Source organism: Stomoxys calcitrans, chromosome 3 (genome assembly GCF_963082655.1).
Source record: "Stomoxys calcitrans chromosome 3, idStoCalc2.1, whole genome shotgun sequence".
In the NCBI taxonomy this organism is placed as follows: domain Eukaryota; kingdom Metazoa; phylum Arthropoda; class Insecta; order Diptera; family Muscidae; genus Stomoxys; species Stomoxys calcitrans.
Window position 1 is genome coordinate 19,812,168 of NC_081554.1, and position 22,602 is coordinate 19,834,769.

General features: G+C 38.0%; 1 protein-coding gene across 2 annotated transcripts in view; it reads right to left on the bottom strand.

Annotated features, from left to right (window-relative positions):
• LOC106081720 (villin-like protein quail) overlaps positions 1–22,602 on the bottom strand; it is a 75,323-nt gene that overhangs the window by 30,950 nt on the left and 21,771 nt on the right. The window contains exon 1 of one of the 2 annotated variants that reach the window (XM_013243889.2): positions 770–1,150. The exons of the other annotated variant lie outside the window; for it this stretch is intronic. Coding sequence (XP_013099343.2) covers positions 770–793 — 24 coding nt within the window. The 5' untranslated portion in view covers positions 794–1,150. Of the gene's footprint in view, positions 1–769; positions 1,151–22,602 lie in introns of those variants that run through there. 2 annotated transcript variants of the gene reach the window in all.

Consider the following 22,602-nt stretch of genomic DNA (forward strand, 5'->3'; position numbering starts at 1 on the left):
TTGATTTAAAATGTCATGACGTACTTTTTGGGGTCTTAGACGAATTTTTCGAGGTGTTACAAACGGAATGACGAAATTAGTATACCCCCATCCTATGGTGGAGTGTATAAAGACCCAAGATTTCTAATAGAATTGTTGAACATCAATGAACCAAACATACAAATATGATGACCATCATTATGTGGAATACCCTGTTGCTGTGAATGTGCATTGTACAACTTTAGTAGCCAAGTAAGATAAACGGAACGGTTTGTAATGGTGGCAAAACCAGATGAAGAACGAATGCCGAGGCTGCCCGGTATATATGTGTCACAGAGTCATTACGGACCGGTGTTGGGTGTTTTTCTATCAGTCTGTACAGGTAGCATGTCTTTGTATGTAGACCATAATATTGTCGCTAATGATCGACATTCGTGTTGGCCAATATTGATGTTGAGAAGACACGTATGTATGTACAACCAAGCGAACCCATTATGATGATCGAGTGAATGTGGCTAATGATTCAGGGTGGTAAGTAAGGTGGCAAACTGAGAGGGAAAAAACTCTTTATAATAGATAGATGGACTTGCTTTGCAAGTGCACCTTTCAAAACAAATACTCGTACAGCAGAAGATGATGAGGACGAGACAAATCTTGTCTGAGACTTTCTTTATGTCGCTCACTTTTTAGCAAAAAATCAAATTGCCCACCCATTCCATGGTTGGTTTTTGTTTTATACCAAGCTATCGAAGGAGAGTACATTGCCTGCAAAAGTTAGTGAAATATTTACCATTTCTTTAGACGAAATCTCCATGGCGTGTTTTGATTTTAAGCGTCTCGATTTGTATCTCCTTGGTATCCAAATGAAAGCAAAAGCGATGGTGCAGCCAAGTGGGTGCTATTTTTGTCACGGTTGTCAAATTTCACTAAAACTGTCAACGATTGGTGAGCTGACAACTTCAAATTGCAGGCCGCTGTAGTTTGGTGTTTAAACGTAGCTCTTGTTTAACGAACTGAGAAGAACTTGAAATTTCACGGTTTCACAGATTTAGTTCTTTTTTCAGAAATTAGTTATGAATTCTTTTCATGGTCTAAAATTTAATATTTTTTCTTTATTTTTGTTTTTTTTTTTGATATGTTTTTTAGATGAACAAAGGTTGCCACAATTTATTTAAATTATTTTTTAAATTATTTTGGAACAGTTATGCCATGAGTAATGCACTGATTTATTTTGATGTTTAAACAAAATGTGTAGTTATAAGTAAAATTTAGTTTAAAAAACACAAACTCTTGAATTTTATGGGATAAAAAAATATTGAAAATTTGCAGAAATTTTTCGAAAAAATCATAAGTGGCTGAGCCTACTCCAGCACCGAATATAATCGATTTTAACTGTTAGACATTTTCAATTAATGTCCATTGCTTTCCAATTGATCATTGCCTGATAGGAGTAAAGTACTAAAATTGCTTGGTTATTGCATTCCTATTTCCCTGGACTTACACCGTAGACACACGAGTTTATCCCACAGCTTACATGGTAGTCGGGATTCACTAATATAAGGTTAGGTCACTTGCAAAACACAAAGTAGATAGGCCCCATGAACATCATTAAGGATGTCAAATCTGCCGATTGAAAATGTCATCAAATAAGACAAATCTTAAACAAAGAATAAATGTAAAAAGAGAAGAGAAGAGAAAAGAGCCTAACACAACTCAATGTCCCAAATTTTAGCGAAATTGGACAATAAATGCGCCTTTTATGTGCCCAAAACCTTAAATGGAGAGATCGGTCTATATCTCAGCTATATTCAAGTCTGGACCGATCTGAGCTAAATTGAAGAAGAATGTCGAAGAGCCCAACACAATTCACTTTCCCAAATTTTAGCGAAATCGGACAATAAATGCACCTTTTATGGCCCTAAAAGCTTAAATCGGGAGATCGGTCTTTATGGCAGCTATATTCAAATCTGGACCGATCTGGGCCAAAATGTAGAAGGATGTCGAAGGTTCTAACACAACTGACTGTCCCAAATTTCGGCGACATCAGACAATAAATGCGCCTTTTATGGGCCCAAGACCCTAAATCGAGAGATCGGTCTATATGGCAACTATATCCAAATCTGGACCAATTTGTGCCATATTGCAGAGGTATGCCGAGGGGCTTAACTTAACCCTTTGTCCCAAATTTCGACGACATGGGACAATTAATGTGCCTTTTAAGGGCCCGAAACCTTAAATCGAGAGATCGGTCTTTATGGCAGCTATATTCAAATCTGGACCGATCTGGGCCAAAATGAAGAAGGACGTCGAGGGGGCTTTACTTAATTCACTGTCCTAAATTTCGGCGAAATCGGACAACAAATGCGCCTTTTATGGGCCCAAAGCCTAAAATCGAGAGATCGGTCTATATGGCAGCTATATCCAAATCTGGACCGATCTGAGCCAAATTGAAGAAGGATGTTGAAGGCCCTAACACAACTTTCCCAAATTTTGGCAAAATCAGACAATAAATGCGCTTTTTATGGGCACAAGACCTTAAATCGCTGAGTATGGTTGAAATCTGTCTACATCCTGATATAGATGTCATATAAACCGATCTCGAATCTTCACTTCTTGAGCCGCTAGAGGGCGCAATTCCTATCAGATTCAGCTTAAATTTTACACGGCATGTTTTGTTATGTCTACAACCTGATATAGCTGTCATATAAACCGATCTGGGGTCTTGACTTCTTGAGCCTCTAGAGGGCGCAATTCCTATCCGATTTGGCTGAAATTTAACATGACGTGTTTCGTTATGACTCCCAACAAGAATGGTTCAAATCGGTTTAAATGTGCTAAGAATGGTTCAAATTGGACTATAACCTGACATAGCTACCATATAAACCGATTTTGAATCTTGATTTTTTTTAACCACTTGAGGGAGCAATTCTTTTCCGATTTAGCTGAAATTTAGCATGACGTGTTTTGTTATGACTTCCAAAAACTGTGCCAAATACAGTTCAAATCGGTCTATAACCTGATATAGCTGACGTATAAACCGATCTGGGATCTTGACTTCTTGAGCCTCTAGAGGGCGCAATTATTATCCGATTTGACTGAAATTTTGTACAACGGCTTCTCCCATGACCTTTAACATATATGTCAAATATGGTCTGAATCGTTTTGTAGCCTGATGCAACCGATATCCCTTTTTTTCTTCTTGTGCATCTAAATATAACCAGAAACCCATGGCACGACTTGGAGTAGTTGGTAGAAAGAAATGACTTGAGTGTGGGTAAAAGATATCAGGGAGTCAGTAAGAAGTCCTTGATAAAGGTCCATACTTTTTCTTCTTCAAAAGACAAAGAGGAAATACGAAAAGAAGATTTTTCTGCAACGCAGAAGGGAAGGACAAAATTCTGATGGAAAGACCATGTGGGTATGAAAACATCGCAAAAGCAGGTATCAGAAATTGGGAAAGAAATGAAGAAGATCGAGGTGCTGGGAAATCTATTCTAAGTTCGGCTAGAGGTTTTATAAAGGCAACTTAATTAAACAATTCATTCATGCTTCTAACTCAGAAATTGGGAAAATCGAGTGGTATGTGATATTTTACTCAATAAAGGCTGTTGCCTAGTACTTTATGTTCTTTTATATTAAGTTAACAATTTTTATACCCTACACCACCACTGTGATACAGGCTATTATAACTTTGTGCATTTGTTTGCAACTCTAAGAAGGAGAAGAGCTAGACCCATTGATAGGTATACCGATCGGCCCAGAATCACTTTCTGATTCGATTTACGACTTGTACTTTGATTTGTGTTCTTGTAATCAAAGTACAAGTCGTATTTGTTGTCCGATTGTCACGAAATTTTGCACATGTAACTTTTTTGGCCCAAGGACAAACGCTATTGATTTTGAGAAAAATCGGTTCAGATTTAGATATAGCTCCCATATATAACTTTCTTCCGATATGGCTTTTTAAGGCTGTAGAAGCCACAATTTTTGTTCGATCTTCACAAAATTTGGCATTGAATATTTTTCTTTGAGGTCTACATATGTGTGCAAAATTTCATAAAAATTGGTTAAGATTTAGATATAGCTCCCATATATATCTTTCATCCGACATGGACTTTTATGGCTGTAGAAGGCACAGTTTTAGTCCGATATTTAAAATATTTGGCACGAGGTGTTTTATTTGACGTCCTAATATGTGTGGAAAATTTCATGACAATCGGTTCATATTTAGATATAGCTCCCATATATATCTTTCATCCGATATGGCCGTTTAAGGCTGTAGAAGCTAAATTTTTTTACCGATCTTTACAAAATTTGGCATGGGGTGTTTTATTTGACGTCTCCATATGTGTGCAAAATTTCATAAAAATCGGTCTAGATTTAGATATAGCTCCCATATATATGTATCGCCCGATTTGTACTTAAATGGCCGTAGTAGCTACGATTTTCAACCGATCTGCACAAAATTTGGCACAGACTGTTTTGTTACTGCACTTAATATATCTGGAAAATTTCATAAAAATCGGTCCAGATTTAGATATAACCCCCATATATATCTTTCATCCGATATGCTCTTTTAAGGCTGCAGTCGCCACAATTTTGGTCCGATCCTTACAAAATTCAACATGAGATATTTTGTGTGACGTCTTGATATGTGTGCGAAATTTTATCAAAATCGGGTTAGATTTAGATATAGCTCCCGTATATATATTTCATCCGATTTGATCTATTAAGGTTGTAGAAGCCACAATTTTGGTCCGATCTTTACCAAATTTGGCATGAAGTGGTTTTTGTAACGTCATAATGTATGTGCAAAATTTTATCAATATCGGATCAGATTTAGATATAGCTCCCATATATATCTTTCACCCGATATGATCTTTTAAGGCTGTAGAAGCCACAATTTTGGTCCGATCTCTACCAAATTTGGCATGAAGTGGGTATTATAACGTCATAATATATGTGCACAATTTCATCAAAATCGGATCAGATTTCGATGTAGCTCCCATATATATCTTTCATCCGATTTGAACTATTAAGGCTGTAGTCGCCACAACTTTGGTCCGATCCTTACAAAATTCAACATGAGATGTTTCGTGTGACGTCTTGATATGTGTACAAAATCTCATCAAAATCGGGATAGATTTAGATATAGCTCCCATATATATCTTTCATCCGATTTGACCTATTAAGGCTGTAGGAGCCACAATTTTGGTCCGATCTTTACCAAATTTAGCATGAAGTGGTTTTTGTAAAGTCATAATATATGTGCAAAATTTCATCAGAATCAGATCAGATTTCGAAATATATCTTTCATCCGATTTGACCTATTAGGGCTTTAGAAGCTACAATTTTGGTCCGATCTTTACAAAATTTAACATGAGATGTTGTATTTTACCTTTCAGTACCTGTGCAAATTTCATTAAAATCGGATCAGATTTAGATATAGTTTCCATATATATATCTTTCAGCTGATATGGCTTTTAAGGCTGTAGAAACTGCAATTTTTTGTCCGATCTTTACCAAATTCGGCATAAAGTGGTTTTTGTAACGTCATAATATATGCCCAATATTTCATTAAAATCGGGTCAGATTTAAATATAGCTCCAATATATATCCTTCAGCCAAAATGACATTATAGTCTGTAAAAGCCACAGTTTTAGACCGATTTTTACTCAATTTTGCATGATGTCTTTTATTTATGTTTTTATGAAAATTGGTTCAATGGGTGAGATATGGGTTCCATATAAATCTTTCATCCCATAAGGCCTTTTAAGGCTGTAGTCGCCACAGTTTTGATTCGAACTTTATAAAATTTAGCGTGAGGTGTTTAACATCCTAGCACGTGGGCTAAATTTTATTAAAGTTGGTGTAGATTTAGATATATATCAGATATATCTTTCATCCGATATGGGCCTAGAAGTCCGTAGTAGCGAACATTTAAGTCCCATCGAAAAAAAGTCTTACAAGGTTCTATTCAGTTTTTCAATAGGTTTTATATAGTGAAAGTATTGTAGTATGTAGTTGACTCGTTTTTATGGAAGTCTTTGAAAATCCTAAGAATTTTTCATTCTGTGTTTTTTTACAACTATAACGTATTATTAAATTTTTATTTTATTAAATTAAAAAACAAATTTAACGGATTTTTTTCTATTGAATATTCTTTCAACCGTAATTTGATTTTCTTTTTAATTTTTTAATTATATCCATTGTTTAGAAAAGTTCATGTTCACTATGATTGTTATTACAATTACAATTTTTCATGTTTAATCATCATTCATTATTGTGTTGCACTCATACTTTTAATGGAGTTCTCTTTTATTTCTATTTCTATTTTTTTTAGTTTTTTCTTTGTTAACGCGATTGTTTTTCTCAAGTCTTTTCACCTGAAAAGCACGTCGTTCATGGTTAAACTCTAAATATCAACTGTTTCAACGAAATCGAGTTGAAAGCGTTGTAAGTTGAATGATGTTCATTAAACGCGTTTTATTGTTGTGGCAGCATTTGAAGCGACCAACAACTAACTGCCAACACTAGGCTAGTGATAGTGAGTAAGTTGCCGGTAAACATTGGAATGGAGTGGAGTTGGAGATGGAGATGTTTGAGAAAAAAAGCCAACTTGTTGTTGGCTTTTACAGCTTTTTCTCTTGCCAAACCAACACACTGCTGCCTTCTTGCTTCTCCTCCCACAATCCTCTCCCTGGCTCAATGATAAAGAAAAACGCTTCATATTTGATCAACGGGTGTTGGCGTTTAATTCATTACAACAATAGCCCACCATTGTGCCGCTGCTCTGGGAGTAAATCGCTTACCATGCAGCACAACATCATCTTGCCATGGCATTTGTTTGTTGCAACATTTAAAGAAAAAAAAAAAACAAAAGCAAAATTATCAACTGCTCAGATTTTCTTTTGTTTTTTGGCTTTTTACGTTTTTCCTTAATTTCAAAAACAGTGGGGTATTGGTTTTAAAATTATAGCAAAACATGCTTTTTTCAGTCTAATGCGTAGAACGTCATCGTTATTCCAAAGCAGAGGCAGCCCTTCCTTGCTTGTGTGTAAATTTGAAGTAAAATTTACACGCTATCCCTCTGCTGGTGAAATGCGAATTTTGTGTCATAAAGGACACATGTCATTTTCTTATAAATGAATGAATGAGTCTAAAAAATAAAACCAGAAAGGAAAAGCAAAAGTCGGACAGAGCTGATTATGTTACAGCCTACAGCATAGAGTAAACTTATTACAATATACTGCATGAACACTTTCGGCCTTATCCACAAAACTTAATGTAGATTTGAAATAGGTTTAGTTGACAGATTGGCTTTATAGAACTGTCAAATAAACCTATTAAACCTTAATTAAGTTTTATGTATAAAACCCCGTTTACACAGCGCTTTAAATCCGGATTTAATGGTTTGATCATCTGTTTTAGCTTTTTAAAATCAGCTGACGAGAGCCTTAAATCTGGATTTAATGAGTAGTGTTAATGGGGTTTAAGCCATATCTAGGTTAGGTTAGGTAATACTGGCAGTCAACAATTACAGGTGAAGGAAGGTGTCTTCTAGTTCCTACCGTTGAATCAGCCATATCGTTTAAGAAGCCTAATAACTTGCGAATATTTTTAACGCTTATTTGTGATTAACTAAGAGTTTCAATTTGAAGAAGAAGCGCGATATTTAGTTCTGGCTCATGGCTGAATTATTTAAAGGATATCTCACGCACACAGCTATTATCAGCCGGCCAGATTTGACGGTATTAAGGTGTCAGGGTTTTGTGCATTATCTTTGTTGTTATCTCCGTTCTTCCACATTCTCTGCTCACACCCAGCTAACAATATGATCCGACTTTGTCTGACATCCGACATGTCTAGAGATGGGCGATGGGTAAATACCCAAAAGGTATTTACCCGGTAAATTGGATAAATTCCTGGGTATTTACCCATTTATATCCAAAAGCTGGGTATTTATAATTTTGCAGGTATCTTGGGTATAAAAATATTTTCCAAGAAATTTCTTATGATTTCGTATTCTTTGTATATAGACCTGATCTTCTGATCTCATAAAATTGGATTTTAGTTATATTTAGCCGCTATATAGACCGATCTCCAGACTTAAAGTCTTGAGACAATAAATTGGTAAATTTTTCATTCGATTTCGATGAAATTTAGCACATTGAGTTCTGGTAGACCCCTACCCATTTCTGTAAAGTGTGGTTCAGATCAGACTATATTTGGATATAGTTGCCCTTAGTCCGACCGCCCGATCTCCAGATATATTGTATTGAGGCCATAAAGGATCCATTTTGTACCCGAATTCGATGAAATTTGGCACAGTGTGCTCTGGTAGACCCCTACCCATTCCTGTCCAATGTGGTCCAGATCGGACCAAATTTGGATATAGCTGTATTGAGCCTATAAATATAGTGTATTGAGCCTATAAAAGGAGCATTTTTCATCCGATTTGAATGAAATTTGGCACAGCAAGTTCTAGTACCCCTCTTAACCTTTTTGTTGAACATCGTCCAGATCGGACCATACTTGGATATAACTGCCATATTGACCGATCTCCCGATATAGTGTAATGAGCCTATAAAAGGAGCATTTCTCATCCGATTTTAATGAAATTTGGCACAGCAAGTTCTGGTACCCCTCTTAACCTTTTTGTTGAATATCGTCCAGATCGGACCATACTTGGATATAGCTGCCATATTGACCGATCTCCCGATATAGTGTAATGAGCCTATAAGAGGAGCATTTCTCATCCGATTTTGATGTTGCTATGCAAAAATGATAATGAACCAAACACATCATTTTTGCATAGCAACATTTCGTTACCACGTTTGTGGAATGCACACAAGTGGTAGAGAAGTGATATGTTGTTTTTTGGAATTGCGTGTGGTGCCGTTAACTGAAACCGTCTGACAGTCAAGAAAAATGTCCGAAATCTGAGCGATTCGTCGGCCAAATCATCCGCATTTTGTAAGACATTCGTCAAAAAATCGGCCCGAATTTGTCTTCGAATTCGGTGTCAACTCGGCATGTCATAAAATTTCTCATCAGAATTTCCTTGGAATTTTGCTCCGACATCGGAACGATAAGGCAGTAAATATATCAGATTTCCCACAGCCGTGTCATTCCGACAACTGACAACCATTTCCCTCTTTTTTAGTTGCGATGTCGGTAAGACATCGGATCCAATGTCGAACCGCAATCGGAAAATTGCGTTAGCTGGGAAGATGGTTTTATGTTGTTGAACAAATAAGACAACCTTTAAATAATTTATCCATGGTTCTGGCTGAGGTTTTGGGTTACCTTCATTTGGGCAGTAGCAGGTGTTTCATTTTCTTCGTTATTTCGTGCAGTGTCAGATCGGACTTTCCTCGCCATGTTCAAACGGGTGCGAGCCTTTGCTGCAACAAGGCAAAGATCCGAATCTATATTCGCTCCACGGATCGATCGTACGCTAGATGAATACTATTTATCTATCACTTCAATTTGGTTCCTCGTGTTTTGCTCCGTTGGCATCCATGTGGCTTTGTGAATATTTTTATGTAGAAATCTGGTGCTACTAACTACCATGTTTTTTGGCCTGGCGAAATCTATCAGCCTCAACCCATTACCGTTGGACCCTATCTTCGCATTAAAATCTCCCAAAACGATTTTAATATCATGGGCGGGGCAGCGGTCATATTCTCTCTCTAGGATCTCGTAGAAAATATTGTTGGTCTGCTCGTCCTTATCTTCCATTGGGGCATGGGCACAAATAAGGCTTATCGTGGAAGTCATAACAGAACCCTGTGCAAAATTTCAGCCAAATCGGATAAAAATTGCGGCTTCCTGGGGCTCAAGAAGTCAAATCGAAAGATTGGTTTACATGTGAGCTATATCCCAAACTGAACCGATATGGCCCATTTGCAATCCCCAATGACCTCAACCGCTTCTTCCGGTGTCGAAAAAAGTTGACCTCTCACTTTATTTTTTATGTAAGGGGAATAACAAGAAGTCATTCGGTGCCAAGTCAGGACAATACAGCGGAACTCATTAAATCGTTGTTTGAGTGCTCAAAAATGCAGTTGTTTCGTATTTTTGGAGCATTTCTTTCAACCAATCGACAAGAGCCTTTTTTGAGCGATTAACAAATTGTGTGGCATCCAACATGAACAAATATTGAATGTATGCTGGTCTCACTAATGCCTAAGATTGTCTCAATCTCACGATAGATCACATGACGATCTTGCAATATCAGTTGGCGCACATCATCAATGCTTTTTGGAACAACAAGTAATTTTGGACGACCTTCACGAAAATCGTCTTGGAGTGAACTACGACCTCAGTTGTATTCACTATGCCTTCATTAAACACTGGTCCTTAATGGTGCTCATCGATGCACTGTTGTTGAGTTAATCCACGTGGAAAGTTGTAAAAAAAATAATCGCAAGAAAATTTTGACGATTTAATTCCATTTTTTGGGCGAGATGAATCTTTTATGTTACTGTAAACAACACAAATAGCGCTCGTATGTCAAAACGTTCTGAGTACGTATAACGTCAAAAATATCAAGCTTTACGATACAGCTGTCAATTGGTAGATTGCAATACAAGGGTTGTCCAATCCCGGAATATAAAAAGCAACCCTCGTATATGTACTTTATGGGATCTTAGATCAATATGTCGAGGTGTTACAAACGGAATGACTAGATTAGTATGCCCCCATCCTATGGTGGTGGGTATAAAAGTTGTGCTGACTTGTTCGTGGACATGGTTAGTGAATTCGTCAACAATCAAATTTTATAACAGACAATCGGTAAGAGACCTCAGCAGATATGCCATATGGGTGGCAAAATTCAAATAATCTTGAAGAACGTTTGGGCTGCTGGGCATATTCTCTGTTCATGTACGCTGATCTTTGTCGATCAGCGTGATGACTAGATGGCGATTTAACTACATTTTAGTTTTGATGTTTAATGTACAAATGAGACAACCTTTAAATAAATCATCTATGGTTCTGGCTGATGTTTTGGGTTCATTAAATTTGGGTCGTAGCAGGTGTTTCATTTCCTTATTTATTTCGTTTCGTTGCTTGTAGATTATTTTGAATTGCGTATCATCAGTGTCTCCACGACCACTTTTAAAGTTTTCAGCATTTGTTTGAAGTTTCATTAGTTCTCAATTTTTCTAGCCGTTGCAAAAAATTTAATAAATTGATGTAGGGTATACATCATAAGGCAAAAACCAAACGCCGATCCACATTCCCATAATATTAAATTATAACCATTTTAATTTGTCCTAATTTCTCTTAAAGAGAGATAATGATTTTTCAGAGCAGAGAAAGAAGTGTGTGTGTGTGTTTTTCTTTTTAATTTCAATTTAAAATGCATTTTAGTGTAATTAAGAAGTTACGTGAGTTTTAATTTCACTACATTTGCATGACCAGTAATGGAAGGGTGCGTTACGTACCGTTCTTTTTTTAATGACACAGCATGTGCCATTAAAAACAATTTTACGCTTAAGTAGTCACTCATTTGATATCACGTTAGGACTCAAGGAAGTACGCCTATTTTGTTGAAGAAAAAAAAATAACAAAGAGATGGGACAGGCAATGTCATAAATGCGTTTCTAAATCTAAAATTTATAAAAATCTTTAGATGAAGAAAGGTCGGTAGCCATTGGAATGATTCATTTGTGAATGCGTGCAAATTTAAATTCATCAACTAATGGACACCATGTGATATCTGATGATTAATGCAATAAAATTTAAATGCGTATTATATGAAATGGCGAAATATCGGCTTAAAACGAGCCACAATAAAAATCATGAAACACTTTAGGTAATTTGTTAGAACACTGGAAAAAATTAGAGTAGTTTGGAAAGGAAGTAAGTAAGTAAAATAGTTGTTGGAAGCAGGGTTTGATTTTCTGACTTCAAAATATTGGGTTGTCCTAAAAGTAATTGCGGATTTTTCATATAGTCGGCGTTGACAAATTTTTTCACAGCTTGTGACTCTGTAATTGCATTCTTTCTTCTGTCAGTTATCAGCTGTTACTTTTAGCTTGCTTTAGAAAAAAAGTGTAAAAAAAGTATATTTGATTAAAGTTCATTCTAAGTTTTATTGAAAATGCATTTACTTTCTTTTAAAAAATCCGCAATTACTTTTTGGGCAACCCAATAGTAACAGCACAGAAAAATTAACTTTGCTTGAACTTTTTTCAGTCAAAAACAAAAAATCAAACTGTGATTATGAAAAATAAACAAGCAACAGCAAAAGCTTAAAAGAATATTTGCGCCCTCCAGAGGCTCTAAAAGTCAAACTGGGAAGTCGGGTTATATGGCAGCAATATCAGGTTATATACCGATTTAGACCATACTTCGAACAGTTGTTGGAAGTCATACCAAAACGACATATGCAAAATTTCAACCGTATTCGATAAGAATTGCGCCCTCTAGCAGACCAATAAGTCTAATCATGAGATCGGTTTATATGGCGGCTATATCAAGATATCGACTGACTTAGACCATACTTGACACAGTTGTTGGAAACAAAAATAAAACACTTAATGCAAAATTTCGGCCAAATCGGATAAGAATTGCGCCCTCTAGAAGATCAAGAAGTCAAGACCCAAGATCGGTTTATATGGCAGCAATATAAGGTTATCAACCGATTTCAACCATACTTAGCACAGTTGTTGGAAGTCATAACGAAACACGTCATGCTAAATTTCAGCCAAATCCGATAGGAATTACGCCCTCTAGAAGCTCTAGAAGTCAAGACCCAAGGTCGGTTTATATGACAGCTTCATGGGATTATCATTTAGACCATACTTGGCACTTGGTTGGGAGTGATACCAAAACCCTACATGCAAAATTTCAGTCTCAAGAAGTCTAATCGGGAGATCTGTTTATATGGCGACTATATCAGGTTATGCACTGATTTAAACTATACTTGGTACAGTTATTGGGAATTATACAATAACCATCGTAGCGCAGAGGTTAGCATGTCCATCTGGGTTCGAATCCTGGCGAGACTATCAGAAAAAATTTTCAGTGGTGGTTTTCCTCTCCTAATGCTGGCAACATTTGTGAGGTACTATGCCATGTAAATCTTCTCTCCAAAGAGGTGTCGCACTGCGGCAAGCCGTTCGGATTCGGCTATAAAAAGGAGGCCCCTTATCATTGAGCTCAAAAACTTGAATCGGACTGCACTCATTGATATGTGAGAAGTTTGCCCCTGTTCCTTAATGGAATGTTAATGGGCAAATTTTGCATTTTACAATAACATTTTATGCAAAATTTAAGCCAAATCGGATATGAATTGGGCCTTCTAGAAGCTCTAGAAGTCAAGACCCACCGTCGGTTTATATGACAGCTTTATCGAATTATCATTTAGACCATACTTGGCACAGTTGTTGGGAGTGATACCAAAACACTACGTGCAAAATTTCAGCCAAATTGGATGTGAATTGCGCCTTCTAAAGGCTCAAGAAATCAAGAACCAAGATCAGTTTATATGGCAGCTATATCAAAACATGGACCGATATGGTCCATTTAGAATCTCAACGGACCTACTTTGATTTGTGATTTGTGAAAAATTTCAAGCGGATAGCATTACTTCTTTGAAAGTTAGCGTGCTTTCGACAGACGGACGGACGGACATGGCTAGGTCGGCTTAAAATGCCATGACGATCAAGACGAAAATTTCGAGTTTCGAGTTTAAGCACATGAATTAACAGTTTTTATGATGTGTGATTTCATGAAATAGTTTTCAGCAAAAAAAAAAAAAAAAAAACTCAATATCTCAAATTTTAAAGACTTAAGCGTGATTACAACCGACGAACACACGGATGGACAGGCGGACAAACACACGGACATCTTTAAATCGTCTTAGAATTCGAATCCGATCCGAAATATATATACTTTGTACGGTCGGAAATGGATATTTCGATGTGTTACAAATGGAATGACTAAATGAATATACCCTCTATCCTATGGTAATGGGTATAAAAAACCATTCCCTTATAGCAAAAAATAATTGAAGAAAATGTTTGTATTAAAATTTTTTCATTTAACTTGAGTGAGTCGTTTCTTACTATAAAGTCTGCTGATGTTGATATATTTTATTAACGAAAAAGCTCAAGGAGTTTTAGTTCCAAACAAGTTATCTCGTGGGGTATATAAAGGGAACTTCAGTATTAGAACTCGAAGTCGAGTGATAAGGGAAACAATTTGGCCCATAAACATTTCGAACAGGAGTAAACTGCTCACATATCAATGAGAGCTGACCGACTCAAATTTAATATAAACCTCCGTTTTATAGCCGAGTCTTAGCGGCGTGCAGCAGTGCGACACCTCTTTTTTCAAGGCTTCTACATAGTGCCTTACAAGTGTTGCCAGAATTAGGAGAGGAAAACCACCGAAGAAAAATTTATTCTGATATTCTCGGCAGGATTCGAACCCGGGCGGCAAGTTAACTTTTGCACTACGGTGGCCTTCTGAGTGATAAGTTAGGACCAAGGTAAGTGGAAGTGGCATAACAGCTTACGTTTCGCCCTGAGATATTGGATCAGTCTTCATACATCTCATGGTATGCTATTGCCTCAAACACGCCGTGAGTGAATCACTTCTTGGTTACCATTAAAGCTAGCATTTGTGCAGTGTCCAGCACACACAGGATGCTAGAATCTTATTCGCCCTATGGGTGTTTTCCCCAGTGCTTTTCAGACACAGGAGTATAAATTGGTGCGATGCATACTGGGCAATTTTGAGTTACCTGGCAATTTTGAGAAAAAGTAAGAATCGGAACATTTCCCCAACCTCTCTCTTTTACCCGAAAACTGAAAATTGTCTAATATGAATCGGTATAAATAGTGTAGCAAAAAATTGGCGTTGAGTATTTTAAAATCAAAAATTCGTAAAAAAATCAAGTAAGAGCGTGGTAAGTTCGGCCGGGACGAATCTTATATACCCTCCACCATGGATCGCATATGTCGAATTGCGCACTCTAGAGGCTCAAGAAGTCAAGACCCAAGATCGGTTTATATGGCAGCTATATCAGGTTATGGACCGATTTGAACCATACTTGGCACAGTTGTTGGATATCATAACAAAACACGTCGTGCAAAATTTCATTCCAATTGGATAAGAATTGCGCACTCTAGAGGCTCAAGAAGTCAAGACCCAAGATCGGTTTATATGGCAGCTATATCAGGTTATGGACCGATTTGAACCATACTTGGCACAGTTGTTGGATATCATAACAAAACACGTCGTGCAAAATTTCATTCCAATCGGATAAGAATTGCGCACTCTAGAGGCTCAAGAAATCAAGACCCAAGATCGGTTTATATGGCAGCTATATCAAACCATGGACCGATATGGCCCATTTACAATACCAACCGACCTACACTAATAAGAAATATTTGTGCAAAATTTCAAGCGGCTAGCTTTACTCCTTCCGAAGTTAGCGTGCTTTCGACAGACAGACGGACGGACATGGCTAGATCGACATAAAATGTCGCGACGATCAAGAAAATACATACTTTATGGGGTCTCAGACGAATATTTCGAGTAGTTACAAACAGAATGACGAAATTAGCATACCCCCCATCCTATGGTGGAGGGTATAAAAACTTAAAATGCCTATATCTCCTTTATTATCCTATTTTGCCGGATAGGATGGCAAAATGCTTTACGCCGTATGCCGGACTATATCGAATAGACAGCACCGGCCAAAAACCCACTCTATATCACCCCGGCGTACAGATTCCACCTCGAAACTACTTTCGCATTACTCCTAGGTGTACCCCTTATGTGGTGGTTAAACATCTCTTCGGCATAGTTTTGCGTCCAGACCTCCGCTTCGTCCCCTATGCCATTACGTTAAGGTCCATCTTCTTCCTACGCAGTATCTGTTCAGCGTATCTGGGGACTCCCACCCATATCCTCCCATTTTTCAGCATTTTCTGTACTATGTTGTCGGCTGAAATGTAGCCAATCGGCGTCTTTAGATCCCGCGGTCCTCTTCCACTTCCACCTCCGCCTCTTGCACTATTTATTGTAAATTTAAAAATTTCAAATAATGATTGGTTTAGATTTTTAATCCAATTTCACCCAACATAAGAAACAAAACTTCCACTGTAATTTGCTTCCATCAATAATGGCGCTGTGACTCCAAAGTATTGATGTTATTGTGGTGGCTCTTTTTTGTGAATTGTATTGTTGTTTTTCTTCTGAATTATATGAAGAGGTGTTGTAATTATACTCTGAATAATAAAATCAAAGTGTGAAAAACAACCTTCATTTTATTATCACGTTCTTCTATGCCAGCTCAACTCTATATGGTGCAAGACTGCAAAAAGCATACTATTGCCAAGGTATGGATCACAGGAATCTCTTGCTTCATAGGCTTTTTGCCATTACCCCCAGGCAATGAATGTTGTCTTTTGTTTAGTTTTCATTTCATTGCAATACTCGAAATTGTTACAATTTCCAAGCATTTTTCCAATGATTTTTGTTTTGCAATTGTCCACCAAACGTGATTATCTTCCATTGACAGCATAGTTTAGTGTAATGATTTATGATTGGCGACTCACTCAAACGGGATTTAGGTGTGTTCAAAGTGGCGACAATTGTTTGGAGAAGGATTTTTAATTTGAAAATAATTGACGATGATCATGACTATGAAGAGAAAATTGTACAATAATTATTAGCTTTATTGAGTTGCAAAGACATCAGATATCTTTACAAAAGTCTTTTTGGCATGTGGGAAGCAAGTGATAATAAAAACGTTCAGTTACAGAGGCACTGGTATAATTATGTTGAAAAGTTGATGCAATTGACGATTGGACGCTTTCAACGAGATACTATTATTGTGGACAAAAAGGTTAATGAAAGTTAGGTAAATGGGAGTATTTAGGTGCACATAAAATAACTCCTTTATTCCCATTTTAAAACTTCAAAATATTGAATAACGATATTATTACGAAGAATAGAGTAGCCGTTGAGCGAATGTGTTTTTATTTCGTATCACAAAAATAATTCGGCATCTAGTAATAGGTACCTATTACGCAAGAAATTTTACAGCCTTTCAAGGGTAGCTACAATAGTAAGTAATATCCATTAGGTAGTGGCCGGAGTTTGGCTCAAAATGGACCTCAAAAATCCAATAGATGCTGTGTTGGTATCATGCTTTAGCATGTTGTCCGCACCTCCTGCTGGTGGGCACCTATAGTCGAGAGTAATGCATTGAGCACTCAACAATTTATCACACTAACAAATGAGGGAAATACGAATAACCCAAAGGGATGAACAGTTAATCCCCAGACTTTGAGTAAAGGTGGTATTTCCGATTCAGACAATGACAATATCAATGATACAATCTTCGCATCCGAATCGAGATACAGGGTCAGCGGCACGGTAGCAGAAGTGAACGAGAACATAGCTAAACTCACAAAAGAACGAAAAAACTTTTCGTCGCACAATGAAGGAAAGTGAAAAGTACGCACCGGAAGGCCAATCGGGCGAAAGTGCAGAATGCTCGTTGGCATACAACTAACACCTCAACCACTCCTGCGGAAGCTGGACAGAAAATTCTGCCTCCCGAAGAGCAGATCACTGCGAAGCTGTTGAAAAAGAAAAATAGCTTGCCTCCTTTAGGAACTCTTGGAAGGCTAAGTCAGCCCTCCCTCAATGAAGATTTCAGTCAGAGCCCTACGGATGAAAGCAAAGGTGGAAGAGGTTTAAATGAAAGCGCGCACAGTTCATGGATCTTAAGGTAAAACTGTGGCTTCTAAAGGGACACCATAAATTCATCTAAGAAGGAAAAGATGGTCGCTGATAAAGGTGAAGAGTCACCCTTTACTCTAAAATAGTCAGGTGACACAAAATGGACGAGCTAATGCAGTCATCGTTATCAGCGGAGCATCTGGTAAGATTCCACCAGGCCATCAGTACCAAGTGGAGGATGTGGATATTTGAATATCTGTTGAACTCTAGAGAGGGTCTTCCCATACAAATTATGAGCTGCGAGTATTGCGGAGACATCTTGATGCTGTGGTTTGCGATAGCAGAATTTATTGATACTTTAAAGAAGCTGGTTGGAAATATTCCCACTCTCTGGAAGGGCGCCTGTGAGGAAGATAATCTTCAAGCTTACAAAGGCTACAGGATGGGGCTGCAAGTTTCCTGCGGAATTCATGGTGAATGTCTTAGACAAGCAAAGCCATGATTCAGTCATGGAGATTTAGAAGGTCTTTCACAGGAATGAGATGGAGGAAGAATTCTACTTGTTATGGGCAATGATCAAGTCTCTATGAATAATTTGGCTAAGACTAAAGACAATGCCATCATTGTACATGTCCTACGATGTTTTATCAAGATTAGAAAGACTAGGATAGGCGAAGATCTTCATCTGAAAACATCAGGTAGTGCAGGGACAAGAAACCCAATGCAACCTAGCGAACAGTAAGCCGAAAACCAGACCGCCATCGAAGCGAGACCGCGACACACGCTCAGGTGGATATAATAAGCAGATGTCGACAAATGAACTACATATTTAAGAAGTAATGCAAATTTTCCCATGAACATTCTATTAGGGGCAAGCTTCTAACATGTCAATCATGTTAAATCTCAAGGAGCCTCCTTAATAGCCGAGTCCGAACGGCGTGTCGCGTTGCCATACCTATTAAGGGGGAAGTCTCAGCGTTATGGGCGAACATGCTATCCTCTGCGCTACGGTGACCTCCAAATTATCATTAAGAAGTATCTGTGCAAAATTTCAAGCGGATGTCCTTTATCATTTGCCCGCTATAGTGACTTACACCTACGGATGGACGGACATGATTAAGTTGACTTTTAGTGTCAAGATGATCAAGATTATATATGCTCTATGAGCAATTCTTCGATATTTAGCGGTGTTACAAATGGATCTACCAGATAAATATGCCCTCTATGCTATGGTGATGGGTATAAAAAATGCCCAAGTGAACTTCTAGTTAATATAACCTCCAATTATACTCGACAAGCTTTCACATAGGAGGGAGTGAAAGAGGAGATGAAATCCGTAATGTATTAAGCAATGTATTAAGAAGATACAGACATTTTAAGTTAATTAAACGAATTTGTTATTTTAAATTATCTATTCAAATGTAAAATTTAGAAATTTAACCGATTTAGCTGCAATTTTACTCTCTGATGAATATTATAAGCAAAGACATACAATTGACCTACATCAATAAGAAATATCAGTGCAAAATTCAAAGCAGAAATCCTTTTTTTTGTTGTTTTAGCCAAATTTGGTTGTAGAGGTAGCGATCGTCGTCGAGCTCAAAAAGTGAGCAAGCCCGACTCGGTCCGTAGGACCCAACGTGATGGCCATTGGTTATTTAAAGATGCCAATAATTCGCCTTGTCATATCGAGCATCAAAGGTACTCGTTCTTTATGCAGGAGCCGTGTAGAGAATCCCACTATCCACAGCCTGTGGACTCGCCCGATAGCTCCCAGCTAAGATTCTTTGCAGCATAACGACACAGCCCAACAGATCGGAGCTCAAAGCTCCAGCCCGTGTGGTGCTCATAGTTATAACGTGCGGGGACCACTATGGTCAAACAAATAAGGATGATTTTCACAGAGGGGTGGACAGACATGTTTATGTCGACTTATAATGTCAAAACGATGAAGAGTATATATTCCTTATGGGATCGAAATTCAATATTTCGAGGTGTCCTCACATTAAGACTTTCCACTCGTTACCGCGCATTGTCCGCGATTACAATTACATTTACTCCCTATATTGAATCCCACTATCCGCAACCTGTGGATAGTGGTGGCTCCCAACTAAGATTCTTTGCAGCATAACGACACAGCTGAACAGATCGTAGCTCAAAGCTCCAGCCCGTGTGGTGCTCATAGTTATAACGTGCCGGGATCCTTATTTATTTGAACGCTATTGTGATTTTCACAGAGGGGTGGACAGACATGTCTATGTCGATTTATAATGTCAAAACGATGAAGAGTATATATTCTTTATGGGATAACAATTCAATATTTCGAGGTGTCCTCAGGTGGCCTCACATTGAGACTCTCCACTTGTTACCGCTGATTGTCCGCGACTACAATTACATTTACTCAGTATATTGAATTCCACTATCCGCAACCTATGGACGCTCCCAGCTCACCACACAGAGTGGAGCTCAAAGCTCCTGCCCGTGTGGTGCTCATAGTTATAACGTGCCGGGATCCTTATTTATTTGAACGCTATTGTGATTTTCACAGAGGGGTGAACAGACATGTCTATGTCGATTTATAATGTCAAAACTCTTCATATATATTCTTTATGGGATCGCAATTCAATATTTCGAGGTGTCCTCAGATTGAGACTCTCCACTTGTTACCGCTGATTGTCCGCGACTACAATTACATTTACTCAGTATATTGAATTCCACTATCCGCAACCTGTGGATTGTGGTAGCTCCCAGCTAAGATTCTTTGCAGCATAACGATCACCACACAGATCGGAGCTCAAAGTTCCAGCTCGTGTGGTACTCATAATTATAACGTGACGGGATCCTTATTTGTTTGACCGCTATTGTGATTTCCACAGACTGGTGGACAGAGGTGTTACAAAAAAAAATGAGCAGATTAGTCCTATGAAGGTGGTGTGTATAACATTTTCGCAAATGAACTTCTAACATAACCTCCAATCATATTCGACTAATTTTCACTTTTGGGAGGATATGTAGTTGGAGGTTAAGCCCACCCAGTGCGGTGCGGCAAGTAATAGAATGTGTAGGGCATGTGGGGAAGATGATGAGACGTTGGAGTATTTTCTCCAACGTCTCATCATCTTCCCCACATGCCTTAGTCCTATGAAGGTGTAGGTATAAAATATTCGCAAGAGCACTTTTAACATAACTTCCAATTATACCACACTAATTTCCACTTTTGGGAGGGAATGTAAGTGGAGACTAAACCCAACGCCCACCCAATGCGTTGCGGCAAGTGATAGCATGTGGGGAAGATGATGAGATGGTGGAGCATTTCCTATGTCATTGCCCGGCTTGCGCGGCTAACGGACACCGGTACTTAGGTGTGGATACGATACCAGACATGAACCAACTTAGGGGAGTGGTATGGAAACAGTAAAGGATTTTGTAAGTAGCACGGATTTCCTAACTTAAAGTTTTCTTTCTCGAGGCTACTTTTTAGAGCGCACAACAAACCGATTACTGGCTTAGGTGTATGTCTTCAGTGGCATGGGGCGGATTAATATATGCACCCTCTTTTCATCCTAACCTAAGACCACCCAAAATGTTATTTCTAATCTTAAATTTCAAATAATTGAGGAGATACAGAGATTTTAAGTTATTCTAACCAATTTGTATACGTCTGCCTGTTTGTCGAAAGCACGCTAACTTTCGTAGGAGTAAAGGTAGGCGCTTGATATTTTGCAAAAATACTTCCTATTAATGTAGGTCGGCTGAAATTGTAAATGGGTCATATCGGTCCATCGATGCAAAGTATGAACCAAATGGATCTTTATATACCGACGTTATAGTTGGACACCTTAGGAGCCTGGAGGTGCCAACATATATGAATAAGATTTGGATCTTTATATTCCGACGTTATAGTTGGACACCTTAGGAGCCTGTGGGGTGACATCATATATGAATAAGTTTTTGGATCTTTATATACCGACATTATAGTTGGACACCTTAGGAGCCAGGAGGTGCCATCATATAGGATTTCTTCGGAGAAGAATCGCGAACGCGAAGTTTTACTTTCCTCTTGAATTTTTAAGGTTAAGGTTTATTACCTTCTTCTAACTTTTTCTTCCATCCAAAACAGTTTCTAAAACAAACGGAAATTACTCAAGACAATGTTGCAACGTTATACCAACCAAGTACATTCACACTGGGTATTAGTTCCGGTCTTTCCCCATTAATTATCCCACTAATTTTAAGAAAACTCACTTTCCCAAGTTCCCAGGCAAATTATGTTTTTTTCTCTTGATTTTCATACCAAACGAAAAAAAACTAACATAAACATAGATAGCAGCTGGAAAGTACTGGAAATTAGCTTCTATGCTAGAGAGCGCAAAAAACAACGGCAACCTTCACTTTCGATGGCAAACAATTTTTCTATGCAACCTCCCAGTCAGCCAGGCATGATGATTAGCATAACATACAGCCATCAAATTGAACGCGAAGCAACGAAACAAATTTCAAACGTTACAATGCTCAAGTACAATGTACTGTACTCGTAGGTATGTGAAAACTCATAATGGACCATAATTTCAGGCCACAATAGACAGAGGGAGAGGCAGGCCGACCCAGCAGCACCCCTGAAAAGTAAAGATTATGCAAAAACTCACAGCAAATTCCATCACAAAATTAAAAGATTGCATGAGTTTCAAACATGAAAAATGTTGCATTTTCATAATTTCGTTTTTTTACGCAAATAATAAAGCTTGAAGTCTTTTTTGTTGTATTTAAGATGCATCTAAAAATAACAACTTTACGGCCAGGCAGCCATACACACACACAAAAAGGCCTTTAGCCTTTTGGCCAAAAACCAAAGCGCACGAGCAGCAATGTCTCAAATTCATGTTAATAAAGGTGGCGATGATGAAGTTG